The sequence below is a fragment of the Fistularia commersonii genome, chromosome 12, assembly GCF_037954325.1.
Source record: "Fistularia commersonii isolate RoL2024-O1a breed Wild chromosome 12, RoL_Fcom_v1.0, whole genome shotgun sequence".
Lineage (NCBI taxonomy): Eukaryota > Metazoa > Chordata > Actinopteri > Syngnathiformes > Fistulariidae > Fistularia > Fistularia commersonii.
In genome coordinates, this window is record NC_141295.1 from 18,665,266 (window position 1) to 18,685,431 (window position 20,166).

General features: G+C 45.4%; 2 protein-coding genes across 2 annotated transcripts; one reads left to right on the plus strand and one right to left on the minus strand.

Annotated features, from left to right (window-relative positions):
* The first annotated feature begins 289 nt into the window (after window positions 1-289).
* Window positions 290-3,139, plus strand: LOC147229065 (guanine nucleotide-binding protein G(I)/G(S)/G(O) subunit gamma-13-like). Its single transcript, XM_086157550.1, has 3 exons — window positions 290-500; window positions 2,332-2,436; window positions 2,669-3,139. The coding sequence occupies exons 2-3, from the start codon at window positions 2,339-2,341 to the stop codon at window positions 2,772-2,774; spliced, it is 204 nt and encodes a 67-aa protein (XP_086013676.1). The 5' UTR covers window positions 290-500; window positions 2,332-2,338; the 3' UTR covers window positions 2,775-3,139.
* chtf18 (CTF18, chromosome transmission fidelity factor 18 homolog (S. cerevisiae)) lies at window positions 3,075-18,951 on the minus strand. The gene is made up of 22 exons (XM_086157551.1): window positions 18,829-18,951; window positions 18,160-18,243; window positions 17,921-18,071; window positions 16,595-16,784; window positions 16,425-16,517; window positions 16,186-16,238; window positions 15,963-16,095; window positions 15,663-15,887; window positions 15,494-15,591; window positions 15,300-15,423; window positions 15,072-15,202; window positions 14,895-14,988; window positions 14,703-14,801; window positions 14,496-14,626; window positions 11,887-12,001; window positions 11,552-11,776; window positions 9,593-9,742; window positions 8,463-8,593; window positions 6,739-6,883; window positions 6,554-6,649; window positions 4,118-4,190; window positions 3,075-3,334 (listed from the first exon to the last, which is right to left on the minus strand). The coding sequence occupies exons 1-22, from the start codon at window positions 18,914-18,916 to the stop codon at window positions 3,213-3,215; spliced, it is 2,751 nt and encodes a 916-aa protein (XP_086013677.1). The 5' UTR covers window positions 18,917-18,951; the 3' UTR covers window positions 3,075-3,212.
* Window positions 18,952-20,166: the final 1,215 nt, after the last annotated feature.

Genomic DNA, 20,166 nt, shown 5'->3' on the forward strand with positions numbered 1-20,166 from the left:
TATCTCGGGTGTTGTCGGGGTTTGCAACTAAACTCCTCACAGGTGAGTGGACCCGGAGAAGACCTGTGAGAAGAACCTTGAAACATCTCCAGGTGAAGAACTCTCCATGACCTGGAGGACCGGGAGGACCGGGATCTTCTCCCCGCACCTCCGGGCTTCCGTCCAGGTGCGTCTGCAGCTGCGGCTGCGGCTGCGGCTGCTTTGACTGCCAAAGTCTGCAGCCGCCGCCCCTCCGCTGCTTCCCCCTCCGCTGCTTCCCCCTCCGCTGCTTCCCCCTCCGCTGCTTCCCCCTCCGCCCTGCGCATCCCGCCTCCAGTCGCTAGCGGGAGAGCAGCGCAGGGGAGTGCCATCCGCCGACACAACCACCTCCTCCTCCTCCTCTTCTTCTTCTTCCTCCGCCGCCCATCCTCTCCGCTGCAGCCGCTCCGAAGCCTCCCTCCGCCGGCGGCGCACACAGACACACCCGCGGTCCTCGATCTCCCGACCGGGAGCCCCAGACGGTAAGACCCGCTGTTTATGCGGTTCTTCCTGCCTTCCTTTTTTTCCCCAACACCCCCCCACCCGTCGACCGACCGTCGATGCAGCCGCGTTTATCGATGCACTTGACGTGTGCAAACCCTCCTCCTCCCCTTCGTGGGAGGGGGGAGGAGGGGTTGTTTTCCGCGGGGGATGTGATGGAGGGGGGGGATGGCGGGCCTTCTTCTCTCCTGCGTGGAGCGTGACGGGATGGATGGATGGATGCTGGTCGAGGACAGGCGACCTACTTAGATCTGCGGGGGGGGGGGGTGCAAGAAGGGGGTGAAATGATCCACTGCCTGGATGGGATGGACCCCCCCCCCCCCACACACACACACATACCACCCCCACCCCTTCCGGGCCTGGTGGCAGGGTGGGGCAGGACACACACCAAGTGGGCAGGAAAGTCAGAATGTGCTCCGTGGATATTTCTCTGGATTATTATTCATGATAATAATAATTATTAGAATAATGAAAACAACAATCCCGAGGCTCCGGGGGGGCGGGATTGTCCCGAAAACACCCCCAAATACCGGGTTTGAATGTTATGATTTCCCGCTGTCACGGACCGTGGAAAGAGGTTGCAATACCACTCGTGGCCACAAGGGGGCGCGTTCTGCTGAAAGTCAATGGCGTTTGGAAATTGCTGTAATTTATTGACAATTATTCTTATTTATCTATTTTTAAATTGACGTTTTGTTTACGTCCACCCTCGTGGTCGCAGCAGTGAACCTCCTGTCAAAAACGAATTTTAATCCCGGTCAGTGAACGCACCGTTATCAAAACAAAGTTTAACATCTCCGAATCGCAAAATCCGTCCCATAATTCCTTGGAAACGGTTCTACAAGCTCTTAGAAATAAATAAACAGATCTAATAAATCGTGAATATGAACAGAAAACGCTGATTTGTGCGTCCTGTGCCTTCCTGCGGGCCGCGGTGCATTGTGGGTAATGTAGTGCAGCGACACACAAACATGTTTTACTCTTTTGCTTCCACAGGGAAAAAAAAAAAAACTGTTCTGAAATAATTCCCAGATTCCCCCACAAATCCACGGCTCATAAACAAAGGCAGAATATGTAAACTATTTTAATTCTACTCCTTTATTTCCCCGTTTTAGGATTTCATTTGCACAACGACATTCTTGCTTTGCTGTGGAAACAAAAGCTAAAAAACACGATAGCGCGATAAAGGCTCGGCGTGTGACCGATACGGCAGAAATGTAAATAATGTGTGCAGGACTGGAAGCGAGGGGTCATGTGCAAATTAGAACGGGAAAACATCCAGTGTGCAAAAGACAAATAATCCCATTAAAAAAAATAATAAAGCGACAACCCGGCGTTAACTTCTCGCCCTGATAGCGGTTGCGTCACAACTCCAAGCTGAGATAACAGAACTTCCGAAGAAAGCTCGGCGTTTCCCTCCCTTCGCGCCGCAAATACGTGACGGGTCCGATCCGAGAAGCCTCCGTCGGTCGGGTGCGACGCGACCTTCTCGACCCCGAGCTTGACCTTCCAGGAGGACGAGGCCTTCGGACTCTCAAAGCACGTCTTTATTTCCCCTATTTTTGCATCTTCTCGGTGCGTGACTCGCTGTTTTCCAGGCCGCTCATGTTTTCCAGGACACGCCGGCGCGTGTCAGACCTGCAGTTTACATTTCCCCCCCCCGACAGTCGATGTATAAATAGAGCAAATCAAACACACGCCCAGACAAGGTGAATGGAGGCGTGTGTGTGTGTGTGTGTGTTTCATTTATCCGGCATCGTTTTGAATTCCCTGTTTATTCTCCCTCTCCGGGCTCTTCTTTTCAAACGGCAGCGTCGTCATGGAGGAGCTGGACGTGCCTCAGATGAGGAGGGAAGTGGAGAGCCTTCAGTATCAGCTGGCCATCAACCGGGAGAAATCCTCCATCACCGTCACAGAGTGAGTGTGTGTGTGTGTGTGTGTGTGTGTGTGTGTGTGATGCGTCGAGAAGGTCCTTTTTTTTTTCCCCCAAATAAAAAAACTTTGAATGTCAGTTGATGGGATTTAAGAACCTCCTGCAACAACCATCTGAGGTCCACATTGTCCTCGCAGAGTGCTTTGCAAATGCTCTCTGCTTATGGAGTATTGATTAGGACTAATGATGTGTGTGTGTGTGTGTGTGTGTCCGCAGGCTGGTGAAGTGGATCGAGGGCTGTGTTTGCGAAGATCCATTCCTGAATCCTGAGCTAATGAGAGCTAACCCCTGGGTGGAGAAGGGCAAGTGTGTGATCCTCTAATGGTCACACACACACACACACACACACACACACACACACACACACACATATATGCAAACACAATCAAGCACGGATGCATCGGAAACAAAGAATCACGCACTCCCAACACACAGTCACGCTGCACTAACACTCTCTCACATGAATATTGCTATTATTATTATTATTATGTTTATTTATTTGGAGACTTCCTGAATGCCCTTTCGGACTGTGTGTGTGTGAGTGTGTTCGACACGGCGTAGCTTTCTAGATGTTTTTTTTTTTTTTTTTGTTTGTTTCCATGGACTGCTGAGAGAAGTTCAAAAAACACCTTTTTATTGGCTCTTTACACTGTCAATCAAAATAAAGACTGTTTTGAATTTACCACCCGCGCGTCCTGGACCTTCTGCTTTTTTATTTTTCAAATCTTATTTACACACACACACACACACACACGACGCCTCACAGCAGCTCTCGGATGCAAATGTTGCGTCTGACGGCGTTGGACATGCCTTCGTTGAAGCGGAACCACACGTCGCTGTTCCCTACAGCCGTTCCCATGGCGACCACGGCGCTCTTCTCACCTGCACAGAAGGAGAGGACGGTAATTTAAGATTCTCCCGTGACCAAAATTCATCTTTAAGTCATTTCTTTATATTTGCTGAGACACTCAAAGTCGTCTTCTGCTTCGGGCGGCGCCCGTCTGAGGTCTCCACAGCCAATCATCTGCCTCCATCTAACCCTCTCCTTTCACTTCCTGTTTTCTTTCCCTCCTTCCACCCCATCTTCTCCGTTCGAGACCCACAAATTTCTGTTTACTATGAAATCTCACAGGAAAATACTTGGAAACCCAAGTTTCCCTTCAGCCAATTCTTCATCTGGAACGCTGAAGGCCACCTCATGTTCTTCCTCCTGCCTTGTTTAAAAGAAGCGCTTCAGAATATTTTCACGCTCATTGTTTTCTGTAAAACCGCAAAGCCCGGATTACAAAACAGTTTTTGTGTGTGTGTGTCATCTGAACCAATCGCTTTCGCTCGCCTCAATCACATTAAGTGATTAACCAATTACATTTAAGCTTATTATATCAAAAAAACAACAAAAAAACAAACTTGGGTCCCTTCGCCGAGTCCAGACGCGTGAAACATCTGCGGCCCAACCGTCCAATCACGGCACAGGATTTAGTGAGGATAAACACATTTATCCCCACTGATGATTTCCTGTTCTTTCCACGGAACCCTGGAGGGCGTTTAAGGTCACTTAACGCTTATTTTCTGAACTCCTCAAATCATTCCAGGGTGTTTTTTAAAATAATAATTTTTATTTTTAAATCCACGCAAATGGAGCTCCCCTCCCCGTCGCCACGGTACCTGCGCTGTCTGAGGACGCCGCCGCTCTCTCGGGTTTGGGCGCCACGGCTCGTCCGAAGAAATCCACCTCGGGCTGCGGGCAAAAACACGAGGAAGGAGGAGTTACTAATCGAGGACGCGGCCCTCCATTACAAGGTCAACACACACACACACACACACACACTCCCTCATTAGCCTCATTTTCCAGTTTCAACACGCTCGCCGGAGCCCACTGGCTTCCTATTATTGTCATTCCTCCGACTGGGATGCTCTGCTCCTCCGCCTGCGGGCCTGATCTTCTGCTGGGATTTTGATTTTCCGAGAGGATAAGAGTAGGAATAGATAGAAATCCTAACAATTAAAAAAAAATGAATTCACTTTTTTTCCCCATTACAAGAAGCTGAAAAAAGCCTCTGCTGGTATTTTGATTTCGGGGGAGGATAGGAATAGAAATAGATAGAAATCCTCACAATTTAAAAAAAATAAATTCACTTTTTTTCCCATTACAAGAAGCTGGAAAAAGGATTCTGCTGGTATTTTGATTTTGGGGAGGATAAGAATGGAAATAGATGAGATCCTAACAATTAAAAAATATATATTTTTCACATTTTTTTCCATTACAAGAAGCTGGAAAAAGTCTCTGCTGGTATTTTGATTTTGGGGAGGATCGGAATAGAAATAGATAGAAATCCTAACAATTTAAAAAAAAAAAAAAAACACTTTTTTTTTTCCATTACAAGAAGCTGGAAAAAGGCTTCTGCTGGTGGTCTGATTTCGAGGAGGATAGGAATAGAAATTTTTTAATGCTTTTAAACATTTTTTTCACGCTTTTCCCCCATTCTGTTGTCTATTCTTATCCTTGTTGTTGCTCTCTCTGCTGTCTTTATTTGTGGATGTCTTTTATTTGTGCTATCTTTTAATTGTCTATTCATATTTATTGATACTATATCTTTACCGAACACATGGAATCTATTTTCCAAAATGGCTTTTTCACATCCCATTTGTGATATTAATGTATTAATTAAATATAAAATAATAAATAATTAATAATAAATAAATAAATTAATATTAATTTATCATTTTTATTAATATAATACATGTGTCATGGTCCAACTTTGTCTATTTTATCCTTGTTGGTCTCAGTCCGTTCGCATCCTGCTTATTTTTGTTTATTTTATTTATTTTTGTCATTAATATCGTCGCTCTGTTTATGTCGTGGTCTTGTCTGTTTTACTGTATTTTAATATTTTACCTCACTGTCTTTTTTTTTTTTTTTATTCATTTCCATTCTGTTGTCCATTCTTATCCTTGATGTTGTTGTTGATGTCTTATTTATATTTATACTCATTTAGTGAAGCTGTCACTGTTGCGTAACTGTGACAGAAGAATTTTCACGATGAGGATCAATAAAGTCCATCTTATCTTAAAGTTTTAAATTTTAAATGCAGAGATGGACTGCATGTTCTTGACCTGACCTGGGGATTTATTCGGCACGCCAAACTATTTTCTTTGACTATTTCAATAAGTATTTTTGATCAATATTGAATTTAGAAACTCCTTATTTTTCCCTTTTGTTTAATTTTGTACGGATGATTCCATACAAAATAATGTCTGTACATTCATTTAATCATAAATTATAGTTGAAATCAAATGCAGAACAAAAAATTAATATATAAATTACAATTTTCATTTTGTTAAATTTACACTAATTCAAATGACGTAATTTACATAAAAATTTACATAATTGTTCAATTTACATAATACCTAGTTGGCCTGTGCATAAAAACTAAATTAAATTTCTTATTTAATTTTTTTTTGGCCTGTGCATAAAAACTAAATTAAATTTCTTATTTAATTCTTTTTTGGCCTGTGCATAAAAACTAAATTAAGTTTCTTATTTAATTCATTTTTGGCCTGTGCATAAAAACTAAATTAAATTTCTTATTTAATTCTTTTTTGGCCTGTGCATAAAAACTAAATTAAATTTCTTATTACATTTTTTTTTGACCTGTGCATAAAAACTAAATTAAATTTCTCATTTAATTTTTCTTTGGCCTGTGCATAAAAATTAAATAAGAAATGTGGCCCGCCAGGTAAAATAATTGGTCTTGACGACGCAGCTGCGGAAGAGAGCATCTGCTGGCTTTGTGGTGCAGCGGTTTAGCGCTTCCACCTCACAGCCAGAAGGTTCCTGGTCGGGTTCCCACAGAGTTCCTTCCTGTGTGGAGTCTCCGTGTTCTCGCACGGTCCAAACACACACCCTGCGATTGGTCCAGAGCCAACCCGCCTCTCGACCAATCGCGGCTCGGATCGGCTCCGTGTTGACAACGAATGCAGCTGATGATGTTTTGGCACAAAATTAGTAACTAGATAAATAAAAATGTCTGGTTTTCTTCTTCTGCATCTTTGTTTCTGCTAATAATCATCCTTCAGAGAGCCAGAGAGCGTTCTTCTCACCCTGACTTCCACCGTGGGATTTCTCATGATGGATTCCAGCCTCTGCTGGTGGTTCTTGCTCGCCTTCGGACCAGCGACCTTCTTGTCCGCCTCCCTCTGCGTGACCGATTGAAAGAGCTGGTTAAAAACCGGTGTGTGTGTGTGTGTGTGTGTGTGTGTGTGTGTGTGTGTGTGTCTGGCCTCACCCCGGCAGGGTTCCTCTGCAGCATCATCTGCTCGGCCCTCCTCATCTTCTCCTGCTCCATCTCCCGGCTGATGGTCTGCTTGGCCTGGTAGGTCAGCTGACGGCGGGGGGGCAGACCGGGGAACCTGACCACCTCTTCAATACGCCTACACACACACACACACACACACACACACACACACACACACACACACACACACACACACACAGCGCGGGGGGGTAAACCCCAGCAAAGTAAATAACAAAAAAAAGCTTTCAATTTGGGCGCCGTGCTTTATGTTTTCAAGAATTAAACCCCTCAATCTGTCATTCTCTGAAACCGTAATCCTCTTACCGCCTATCTTTCAACACACACACACACACACACCTCTACACACACACACACACACACAGCAGTCAAACTCACCCTGCGTCTGCTATGTGCTTAGAAACAAAACAAACAGGAGAAGCTCGTCTGGGACCAAACATCTCCTGAATCTCCACCGTGAGAAACAATCTAGAGCTTCTGAGGAGCTTCACACTGGACGTCATTGCCAGGCAACCAGCGGGGGGGCGGGAGGTTATGGGATGTCATTTCAACACGTTGCTATTTAACACAACGTGGACGCTAAAGTTGTGTCAGAGGATGCAGACGACAGCAATGCCAGTGATTGCATTAGGGACGAACACACACACACACACACACACACACACACACACACTCACACACACACACACACACACACACACACACCTGAAATATGCATTTGTCCTCTGCAACATGCTGCGAAAAAGCATTAACGTTCACCTGATTTACATTTTATCCAAAAACAGAATAAAAATAAACTGTGTTTGAGAAGTGATGATTTTCGTTTGTTTTTAAATGCATTCAGCAGATTTAAGTTGACTTCCAAACTCCTCCATCCTGTGTTTACCCACCCATTCACTTCTTCTAGCCGAGGCTAGCGCGAAGAAATGTCAGAACATCTGAGGAAACATCTAGTCGACCGCAAGCCAGATTTCTCCTCCTCCTCTTCCTCACCAGGTCCTTCCGAACTCCCTCCGTCCGATCACGAGGAAAGGTGCGTAAAAAAAAAAAAAAAGGTACTTCCCCGGCCGGCCGGCGCTCACAGGCTGGAGTTGTGATGCGCCAACGACGGCAGATACAAGAAGGTGTAGACCAGCAGGAGAAGCAGCAGCGCCGCCACCAGAGGCAAACCCCAGTCGCTGGTGAACAACACCTGGTCGCAACGGGCCTGCAGGAAGGAGCCCCCCTGCCCGTCCTGCTGCTGGGACGGCATGGCCCGCTGTGCCGCCTCGCACCTTCTACCCTGGACCTTCTACCCTGGACCTTCACAAGTCCTACTGATGGACCACCCGTCGGAGATGGTCCATCTCCCTCCTGACGCCCGTCTGTATTAGCCTCCAGATTACTCTCCTCCTCGCCTCTGTCCTGTAATCACTGACTCTCCATCCTTTCACCTCTTCGCCCCCCCAACACACACACACACACACACACACACACACACACACACACACACACACACACACACACACACACACACCAGGCGCTAAGGAGATTATTCCTAAGCTTGCATGCAGAGCATCACACGGTGTGGACAAGAGCAGTGACCTTCACCACCCCAGTCACACACATCTGCTCTAGGTGTGTCCCTACATAGTACGCTATGAATGTGTGTGTGTGTGTGTGTGTGTGTGTGTGTGTGTGTGTGTGTGTGTGCTCACGGTTCCAGGACGTATGTGTACTGTCCCTCGGGCGTGCGGTCCTGCCTGTACGAGAGGTTGTAGGCCAGCATGGTGTCGATCAGCTCGCGCATCTGCTCCTTCTCCCGGCTGCTGAACAGCTGCGGATTCACCTGGAAGGCGGGTGGAGGGATGAGCCGCAGGTATTATGGGATGTCGTCGTCGTTGTCGTGGAGGTGATGAATGTTTAATGTAAAGCACGGGTATGACCTTCTGGAGATCCTCGGAATGGAGGAGATCCCCATTCCAAGCGTCCCTGCTTCACCCAGGTTCAAATAGAGACAGTTCAAACTGGCCGCCAGACTGGAACCAGGATCGAGACCAGGACCAGGACCAGGACCAGGACCAGGACTAGGACCAGGGCGCAGACCCAAACCAGGCCGCGGCCTGAAGTTTTTTAACCATTCCAGCGAATGTCGGACAGCCATGTTTTTTCTTCCCCCTCCTAAAAAGATGACACTCTAAACCCGCCATGTATTTTTTAGGGGAATGGTTACCATGGCAACCAGTAGAGCAGGGACGTCGGGAGCGGGTGTGAGTGTTGACAGTCACAACAACATGATCCTCTGCAGCGTCTCCACAGGACCTCCAGTGGATGCTGGTGATTCTTCCTCTGATCCTCCTTCTCCTCGGCTGAGCTCCACAAACACACTTTCTTCTCCATCTCACACCATCTCACTTCCTGTCCTCCTTTACCTCCATCCATAAACATCTCCTCAATCCATGTCCAAACCATCTCCGTCTGACTTCACCTCCAGAACATCTCTCCTTCCAATCTTCTCCACCTTTCCTGCCACTCTTTTCCTCCACCAAGTCCTTAGAATCCTCCTTTAGCTCCACCTCCTGTAAGCTCACCGTTCTTGTTGACACAATATTAACTCTGTCCATTGTCCACACACACACACACACACACACACACACACAATCCCTTGATTGCTTCCACCTGCTCCCCAATCAAGAGGTTTGTATATATCTTGTGGCCACTTCTCCCTGACTTCATATCTGCTCTGTTCTCCTGGCCGCTCGCCTAGTCCTTCATGTTCTTCTCAACGTCAGGTCCAAACTGAAGTCACACACACACACACACACACACCCCACCAGTGGATACTTACGGGCCGAAGTTTTGGGCAGATGATGTCGAGGAGCAGCGTGAGGACGTCCAGGGTCAGCTTGAAGCGGCTGACCCTGGTCCTGATGCTCGCTGGGATGTCGGCCAACATGGTGGACAGAGCGTTCCTGCTGCCGAGGAGACGGGACGAGGCCTGGGGGGGGGTGAGTGACATCATCTGACTGTCGTCATGGCGATCGGGATTAAGATAGGATAAACTTTATGATCCCAGTAGGGGTCATTCTTTTGTCACGGCGGCGTAACAGTTTTAGTGTCAATAAATATGAATATAAATAGAGAGACAATTAGACATCCATAAATAAATGGATGTCAAGGATAAAAATGGACAACAGACACTAAGGGTGAAAATAGACAACCAAAATAAAAACATAAACAGAGTGACCATTGCAATGACAAAAATGAAATAAACAAAAAAAAAAAAAAAGCAGGATAAAAATGGTCTGAGACCAACATGGATAAAATAGACAACAGAGTTGAGGCAGGACGTGTGATTTATATTAATAAAATGATTAATTTTAATTAATTGATTATCTATTATTGAATTAATAAATACCACAAATGGGATGTGAAGAAGACATTTTTGAAAATAGATACGTTTTTTTCGGTAACAGCATATCAGTTATAGTGTCAAATAGTTAGAGCATGACACATGTATTTTATTAATTATTATTTATTAATTAAATTAAAGCATTATACAAACCGTATGTATTATTATTATTAATCAAATGTAGAAATTCTTATTAATTTATCATAATGTTAATAATAATTTCTTAATACGAATGAATAAATTAATATCACAAATAGGACGTGAAGAGGCTGTTTTTGAAAACATATACAGTATTTTCCAGACGATAAGCCGATACTATTTTCGACTCTTAACCATGCGGCTCAAACAACAACAATGCAGCTAATCTATGGATGTTTCTTTGCTAACGGCCGTCAGCGGTGCTCTAGCGGGAGTTCAAAAACCAGAAAGACGCAAGAGGTCAATGACAAGAAGACGACGATGCTAGTTTTTGGCGCACTCAACAAAGCACGACATGCAAAATATTTTTCACGCCCTCATCATGAAAAGCACAAAAAGTAATGCATATGATGCAGCTTTTAAGTTGAAATCATTCATTAAACATCCTTTTGTGTGACGGAGATTTTCGGAGGCTCTGAAGAAGACGACTTCAGTGTACTTTTGTCTGATCGGCCGTTTTACAGACACCGTTTGGAAACAATCAATTAAGGTATGTGAATAAACATTTACAAAATCTTTTAATATCTTATTTTACAACGAGGATATCTTCAGCTTATTGTCCGGTGAGGCATACATATGTAAAAAATGTTTTTCTTTGTCCAGTGTGGCTAATAAGTGAAAATATTTTTTATTATAAATTTAGTGGGTTTGGCTTATAGTCCAGTGCGGCTACTATATGTGGATTTTTTTTTAAATTTAGTGGGTGTGGCTTAGTCCAGTTAATATGTGAAAATATTTTTTTCTTAATGTAGTGGGTGCAGCTTCTAGTCCAGTGCAGCTACTATATTTGTTTTTTGTTTTTCTTAAAATTTAGTGGGTGCGGCTTATAGTGAAGTTAATATATGTGAAAAAAAAAATTCTTAAAATATAGTGAGTCTGGCTTATAGTCCATAGCAGCAATTATATGCAATTTTTTTTCTCTTAAAATTTAGTGGATGCAGCTTATAGTGAAGTTAATATATGTGAAAATATTTTATCTTAAATGTGGTGGGTGCAGCTTATAGTCGAGTTAATATGTGAAAATATTTTTTTTCTTAAAACTTAGTGGGTGTGACTTCTAGTCAAGTGTAGCTAATGTTTGTAAAATATTTTTCTATATTTTTAAATTTAGTGGGTGCACCTTATATTCCGACATGCTGGAAAGTGTGTGTGTGTGGATCTCTATCTATATCCCTGTTGTCATGGCAACGCGGGTACCTCTTGGTGGCTGTGGGGATAGCTGATGCGCGGCACTTGTGTGTGGGCAAACAGGAAGTGGAACGAGACCGACAGGAAGGGCTGGAACTTCATCAGGCTGAAGTTCTGCCCGTGCAGCATCACGTAGCTCAGCCTGTCCGAAAACGCCATCCAGTCCAGAGCCGCGCACACGCCGTGCAGGTTCGGGTCCCGGACACGCATGGACAGGAAGTTCTCGTACAGACCCTGAGGAGGAGGCGGGACCTTCAGAGATGGAGAACTTAAGATTGTGTGTGTGTGTGTGTGTGTGTGTGTGTGTGTGTGTGTGTGGGGTTTGCAGAGGAACAACGGGTTACCTGAGAAACCTTCTCGTACTCCCCGCTGGAGGACGCCAGGTGCAGAATGTGCTCGAACCTCCGCGCTCCGCTCCCCGATCCCGGCCCCTCCTCGAAACGCTCACCTATACGCTTCCTTGAAACACATTCGCTTCTCAGAAAACAGCCACGTACAAGTCTGCGCGCTCGGGTGCGGGTGTGTGAATTTAAACAAACGAGTGCGACAGATTCAAATGAAGTCCACAACAATGGACCTTCAGGGATCACGTGTGTCAATAGATTTTGCATCTACAGCATAACCTTGACTTACAGGTGCATCGGCGTCAGGAAACGTCAACGCACGAGGCGTCGTAAGAGTCGTTCGAAGCCGGTCCGGGATGATTTGATGGTTTTAGAGAGGAGCGGCTTCACATCCATAAATTAAGTTAAGACAAAGTGTAGAAAAGTTATATTTAGTGTAGCATTAAGTGTGGAGTCAGTCTGTTAAGGATTTAGCACCAAATATAATTGTCTTATGTGTTTTTTTTACACACTGCTCAAAAAAATAAAGGGAATACTTAAACAACACAATGTAGCTCCAACTCAATCCCACTTCTGTGAAATCAAACTGCCCACGTAGGAAGCAACACTGATTGATTTGGACTTGTTTTAAGGACATTTCATCAATGTTGGTGTGTTTTTCCACTTTCATTTTGAGAGTGACTACAAATCTAGACCTCCTTGGATTCATAAATTTGATTTCCATTGATCATATTTGTGGGATTTTGTTGTCCGCACATATATAATGAATATTTCATTAATTCTGCTCCAGGATGTGTTATTTCAGTCTTCTTCTTCTATCTGCAAGCAGAGCTGATGCCTGATGGGAGTCCTACCTCCGCCTTGAACTTCTCTGTTACCCCTTCAGCACACCTCACCACTGTCTCACAGCGAGCATACATGTCCTGCACCAGTTGAACATACCTCTCTGCCACTCCAGACTTCCTCATACAATACCAGAGCTCCTCTCTTGGCACCTTGTCATACGCCTTTTCTAGGTCTAGAAAAACACAACGCAGCTCCCTCTGGCCTTCTCTGTACCAAATCTGCCCATCCCTTCTTCATCCCCTCTATTGCCTGCACCAACATGCCCATTGAAGTCTGCTCCAATTATCAATCTCATCTCTGGGGATATTCTGCATCACATCATCTAGTTCATTCCAGAACTTCTCCTTCTCCTCAAACATCCCACCTGCGGGGCATAGCCACGAATAACACTAAGTATTAAACCTTCAATTTCCAGTTTCAGACTCATAAGTCTATCTGACATTCTTTTAACCTCTAGGACAGTGGTTCTTAACCTTGTTGGAGGTACTGAACCCCACCTGTTTTACATGCGCATTCACCGAACCCTTCTTTATTGGATCAGGATCGTTTCGTTGACGGGTACAAAGAACAGGCAGAGTAGCCTTTTCATGGAATCTGGCTCCCTTCACCTTGAATTCAGCAAGCGCTATGTTCTTGTAGCTCCCATCTCCATGCAGCTGAAGGAAGCCTTCCCTTGGTTTTGCCGGTGCTGGACTAGAATTGCTCATCTTGTCTTTGCAAATCATGCAGTTAGGACATCGATTCCGATCACGTTCCGTCATACATGTGAATCCGTATTGTACGTATTCTTCCGAACCGCTTTCTTTTTTTGCCCGACATAATTAGTATGAAGGGATTCAAATATTAAGAAAGAAATCACATGACGTACCATCACGACAGTCACAAGTTACTACAACTGAGCACGCCAAAATCCCTGCAGCACGGATAGGCCGAGCTATGTAGCGTGATCACCTGCGGCCAGTGATGTCATCACCAATGTGTGTCTTGACCTCCGCCGAACCCCCGAGACTGACTCACCGAACCCCTGGGGTTCGATCGAACCCAGGTTAAGAACCACTGCTCCAGGACGTTCCTTACGAACTCCTCCTTCAAGATAATTCTTACTCTGTGTCTCTTCCTGATAGTACCATGATAGTACATCTTAAAGCTGCTCCTGAGCTTCTAGCCTCACTACCTTTCCCCCTGGTCTCCTGGACACACAGTATATCCACCTTCCTTCTCTACATCACGTCAACCAACTCTATCTTTTCCTGTCATGGTACTAACATTGTTTGTTTGTTTAGAAGTTAATTAAGACAGTGTACAAATACATTAAGCACAGAGGCAGAGATGTTTGTACCAGGTTATAGCTCATAGCTAATTTCCATCTGTAGTCCTGTACAATACAAATATAAAACTGTATAAAATAGACAGATAGGCAATAAAATAACTATACAATATACATACATGCAGGATATTCAAAGTCCCTCCTCTCAGTTTCCTTTTCTCTCTCTGCTTCCAAACACATCTTCCTCCTCTCTGACTCTGACTAGGATGTGTTATTTCAGTGTTCCCTTTATTTTTTTGTTGAGTAGTGTATCTTTTGCTGTTTATAGAGTTCATTTTTTCTTATTTTAAAACGCGTAACAAAATCGGGGCGTTGGAACGGATTCATATCCTTTCATTATAATGTGGAAATTGCATCACCACCTCGGCCGCGGAAGCAATTACACTCCTAAGTCAAGGTGTTCCTGTATTTGCGCGCTCCGGCGAGACGGGCTCACCGCTTTGTGCGCGGCAGCTGAAAGATCTCCTGCCACAGATGGAACAATCCCTTGTTCTGGTCCTTCTGGCCCACGGACACCGACCGGACCGTCTTGGTGTCCAGCTGCTTGTGGCCTCGGCCGTGGAGGAACTAGCGCGACACAAGGACGGTGGGTTTTTTTAAGACGCCGCCAGGGCCGCGGATGCTGGAGAAGGACGGCGCTCACCTGCAGGGTGTTGATGCACGACCTGATGTCATTGTCGGTCTTCTCGCACAGCGTCATCAGACTGGGCGTGTCGGCCTTCATGCCCTGTCGCACGCAGATCTGCAGAGAAAGAAAAACAAACGTTAGATGGTTGATTCGCATTTTCTGTGTGTGTGTGTGTGTGTGTGTGTGTGTGTGTGTGTTTTTCTAGACCTCTGTCAGCCTTTGCACCAGGCGGGAGGGTTGCGTCTGAGGGAAAGCCAGGAGGAAGGCCTGCTGCCTGAGCGGCCTGAGAGCCGGAACGTACCTGCAGCAGGAAGCACGCGAACGTAAGCAAACCATCGGGCGGAAACACTTTGCGAGGAATAATTCCGTCAGAAACAGACGTACAAATCATTGCAGATGCAGATGATTGGTCGGAGGAGGACGGATTCTTTCTTCTTTTTCTTCTTCGCCGCCTCCGCGCCCGACTCCCCGCCGTCTTTTCTGTTCAGCGCCGCCAGCAGGATGTTGATGGCGGCCTGTTCCGGAAGAAAGTTGGAAAAAAAAAAAAAAAGGTAGGTTTTTCTTCTTGGTTGTTGAACGGAGAGATTTTTATCTCCGCCGGACGGAACGGACCGCTGGCGCCCCGTCGATTTCGTCGATGACGAGGCAGTTTGGTCTCTCGTCGGCTCCCAGGACCGACTTCATCTGCGTTGCCGTGTCGACGCGTTTCTGGAACACCTCCGCGCTGCGATCGTCGCTGCGAAACAAACTCGGGATTACCGTAAACGCCAGCTCTCGTTATTTCACGCCCGTCCGCCGGGACCCACCTGGCGTTGATCTCCACCACGTTGTACCCGGCGTGCTTCGCTATGACGTGAGCTAAAGTGGTTTTCCCCAAACCTGGAGGACCGGACAGCAGGGCCACCTGAAGCGGAGGCGAAACATGTGAACCCCGATGTATCGGACCACGTTGTCGCGCTCGGTTTTGACGCCAACCTTGAATTTGGGTCGTTGGTACTGGTCCAGCTCGGCCTCGAGTATCTCTTCGGTCATCTCTATCTTGCTCTTGAAGCGATTGGGGTTCTGGTTGGACTGGTTGGGTTTGAAGGAGGTCTGGTTGGGCGCCGTTCTGTCTGGCCGGGCGGTCCGGGGCTTCCACTCCTTCCCGAAAACGACGGTGTCCCACAGCTTCAGCCACTTCAGCAGACAACGGTTGGTGAACTAACGGAGAGAAGGCGTCCGATCAGCTTCCGTCGACCCGCTCGTGGGTCACAGTTGTGCAAAAACGCGGCGTACGTCGTCGCTGAGGAGCTCGGCGTAGTTCCGGGGGGAAAACCTGTCCACCCAGAGGCGAGAGCTTTGGCCCTCCGAGTCCTCCTGCTCTTCTTCTTCTCTGCTTTCAGCCGTGAAGAGCGCGTCATTCACTCCGCTGGACGAACGACAGAAATCCGGAGGCGTTCAAAGATATCGTGGCATTCCTGATGGATTTTTGTGTGAGCGCAAACGGGCGGCAGGTTACCGGGCCAGCAGATCCGTGAGGCGCTGAGATTCCTCCGCAACCTGCCGATGGCGCTGCAGATGAGATATTCATTTACAGAACAGATGTTTGTGAAGACACGCTCAGTATCTGGAACGCGTACTGGATCAGCATCTCTTAGAACGGCTTAAAATCTGCCGATTTCTTGATTTTCGCTGCATCCGTGATTTGAGTTGACGCTTTCTCTGAAGATGCTAAAATTCAAAGACTTGGCGACTTACCCGATCGGCCTCGAGCTCTCTCAGCACGCCGATGGGCAGCGTGAGCAGGCCCAGAGAGCCCTGAGAGTCCGGCACCATTCTGGATTCCACCAGCTGCAGACAAAGTGAAGACAAATAAGGCGCTCAAACAAGCTGCTGGAGAAAATGTCTCCTTAATGAGCGAGATTAACCTTTGCTGCCGGTTCTTCCGTCTGCCGGAGGTAGACTCGACTCCCCGACGCGTCGGTCACGCTGATAAAGTCTCCGTCTGGCGGGGGCCTCCTCAGGACGCGCAGACGGGCCGGGTTCGGCGGCGGCGGCGGCCTGGGACTCTCCGGGAGGGCAGCCAAGCCACTGATATCCAGCACCGCCGGTTCGGATCTGGAACCCAAACATGCGATACCTTCAGAATTTTCAGGTGTGATATCAATTCTGGCTTGTTACTCATAGCGTATTTAAGAACATCACTTACATTCTGAATATCTAAGACTTTACTAATCCCCATAGGGGGAATTCTTTTGTCACAGCAGCGTAACGGTTAGTGTCAATAAAAATGAATATAAATAGAAACCATTAGAAAATAGCAAAAGACAACAAAAGACAAATAAATAGACAACAGAGAGAACAATAACATCAAGGATAAGAATGGACAACAGGATAAAAAGAAAGACAATAAGGGTAAAAACAGACAACCAAAATGACAACAGGGACAGGAACATACACAGTGACAATGGCGATGACAAAAAAAATAAATAAAATAAGTGGGATGAGACCAAAGAGGATAAAATAGACAGCGGAGTTGGGGCATGGGTGAGGTAGTGACGTTGTGGTAGCACATATGCATCTCCGGCCGGTCAGAGTTGTTATAAAATAATGTAAATGTATTTATTAAATATAAAAACGTATTTTTTGGACTATTGAGAGCACCTGAATATAAGCCGCACCGGCTAAAAATAACCAAATAAATGTATGTGTACATATATAGGCCGCAGTTGTTTATAAGCCGTGTCCACGTTGTTACATGAGATATTTACACAGAGACTTTTTTGTTTTACTATTAATATAATGCATCCCGCTAACATCCAAAAATATGTAGTGGAAATGCTTTCTTTCTGAGCAGTGCCTGTAACAAGGCCAATGAAAAAGATGAATAATAATTAAGACAAGGAAAAGTCCATGCATTTTCTATCCCTGGTTTGTCCTACTCCAGCTGATCGCTATCTTCATCTTCCTCCTGCGCACTAAAACCACTAAAGTAATTTCTTTGGTGTCGCAATTGAACCCTCGTTTGCCCCCAAAAATTCATAAATTAGCCGTGTCGTTGTTGAAGCCGCAGTGTTCAGAGCGTGTGGGAAAAAATAGCGGCTTATAGTCCGGAAATTACGGTCATTAAAATGACCGTAACTGCATGCCCAGTAACTGCATGCATGAAGTGAAAAACAAAGGCAACAATATTCAGTCGTAATTATTAACTAGAACTGCAGCGGCTCCTGTTCTGGTCCCTTTCCCTCGTCTACCTGAGGGCGAGCGAGGGCTCGTATTGCTCCGGAGAGGACGGAGGCGTGACGTCGGCGTTCCGCGGCCGGGCTTTGACCTCGCCGGCTTGGGATGAGTGGAAAAGTTTCTTCACCACGCTCAAGTCCTGCTTCTGACGCTTTGCCCTCGGGGCTGTGGGGAAAAAAACAAACAGGGTGAGAATCGAGGGGAATATTTGCAGTGACGAAAACGAAGCTTGCCACCCCCGGCGGGAACTCACAGGCGGGCTGGTCCTGCAAGAGGTGCTCGATATCTGAAATGTCATCTTGTCGGCGCGGAGGCTTGACGGCGTGAGAGAGTTCATCTGTCGATAACAAGCACACGCACAAAAAATCCTTGAAAGGAATCTCAAAATCAAAAATCTGGTTTCATTAAAATAAATTGTCTACATTTATTAAGGAGCAGACAATTCAAGTGGTAAATACAATGTTATCAGCAAAATGATTTTCTATTAATGCAACATAAATCATTCTTGTTGCTTAGCTAAAATATTAAATTCAACAATCAAAGGGTAAATAACAGTTATTAGTAACAGTACTAATAAAATAATACCACACAAACTGATAATTCTCCCTAAAATACAGTATATCTAATAGTTTGTTGTGTGTGTTTGTGTTTCATCATGTCAAGTATGTGTGACAAGATCACATTGTACAAAGTGTAAACTATGTTTTCACATTAGTTTTACCTATGTAGCAAAAATTAAACACAAGTCAATGTTTAACAAGTAATTGTTAACTTCTAAATGTGACAAAATACATTGAGATGGGTATTATTATCAGATCTAGCACAACCAGATGACAGAAAACAGTTTTTCGTGTTTATGGCATCGATTAATTCATTTTTTTTTAATATTTTTTCTTAGCTTTTGAAAACATAGTCTCCTTACCCTCCATCTGAGCCATCACCTCCAGCTCGTCTGCAAACTGCTCCTCGAAATCATCGCCCGTCTCGAAAAGTTCATCGTATTCGTCCATATCCGCTCCGGGACGAACAAATCCACCGTTATGGAACTTTAATTTCCAAGCGTTAAATATAATTTCCCCATAAACGTCCGCCTCTCAGCCCAAAGCCTCTGCCTGATACAAAGATTTCCCGGCAATTTTTTTCAGCCCTAGGATATTACTTCCGGGTCAGGCTAGATTCCGTGTTCTGATTGGCTGTTAAGTTGCGTCACCGGTCTGAGCTCCCAGAATGCACCACGATGCTAACTATTCCTCAAAATAGTGGCCTATTCTTCAGGTAAAGACGATTTAAATGTGGTATATGTGTAAAGGTGGATTCAGAGTCACCAATATAAAATGCGTTATTAGTGAATAAAGATGGAAGTTTGCTCAAGTGCAAATTGGTGAAAAATTTGAACACTAGCATCCTTTGGTCGGTAGGTGACGCCATTGGACATCGTTTTGTTGACTGAAATGCGCCTCTGGCTAATGGTAACATCATGACTGAACTTTTAGTTGAATATGTAATGTAACGTCTTCTTTAGTCACTAAATAGAGAAAAAAAAAGTTTCAAAGCCCATTGTATCAACTGAGTACTGTCGTGTTTCACAGCGAGAGCAGCCATGTTTTCTGGTGTGGAGACACTGGGGAGAAAGCAAGAGGGAGAGATGGAGGCAGCAGAGATGAAGATGTTGGAGGTTCTCTTTGGAAGTGAGGAGGATGGAAAGGATCACGAACGAGTCCATCAGAGAGACAGCACAGGGTAGATGTTGTGGAGATAAAGTTACACTGAGATGGTTTGGACATGGACAGAGAAGGGATAGTGAAGATCTCTGCAGAGGAAGACCAGAAGAGGAAGGTCTGGATGAAGGCCAGAGAGGAGGTTTGTGGATGGAGGAGAAGAGGACAGAAGGTCAGGAAACGTGAGAGAAGAGGGTTAGTAGATGGTAGATGATGGCTGTGGTGACCCCTGAAGGAAAGGAAAAGAAGAAGAAGCTTAAGTTAAGTGTTGTGCCAGCAAAATTGTACCACCAGAAACCCCTCTGACCATCTTTATATGCATTTTTATTTGTGCAATTCCAATTTTTAATATTATTATGGGAAAGATATTGCTCTTTCCATGTGAGTGCACAAACACAAACACACAGGGAACATGGCAATTAGATCCAGTGTTGATGGGATGCAGAATGCTGATTTTTTTTCCATATTTATTTTTTATCATAAACATCATTTACAAAGCATCGACATCAATTATAAGTGAATTTATTATTTGTATATACACT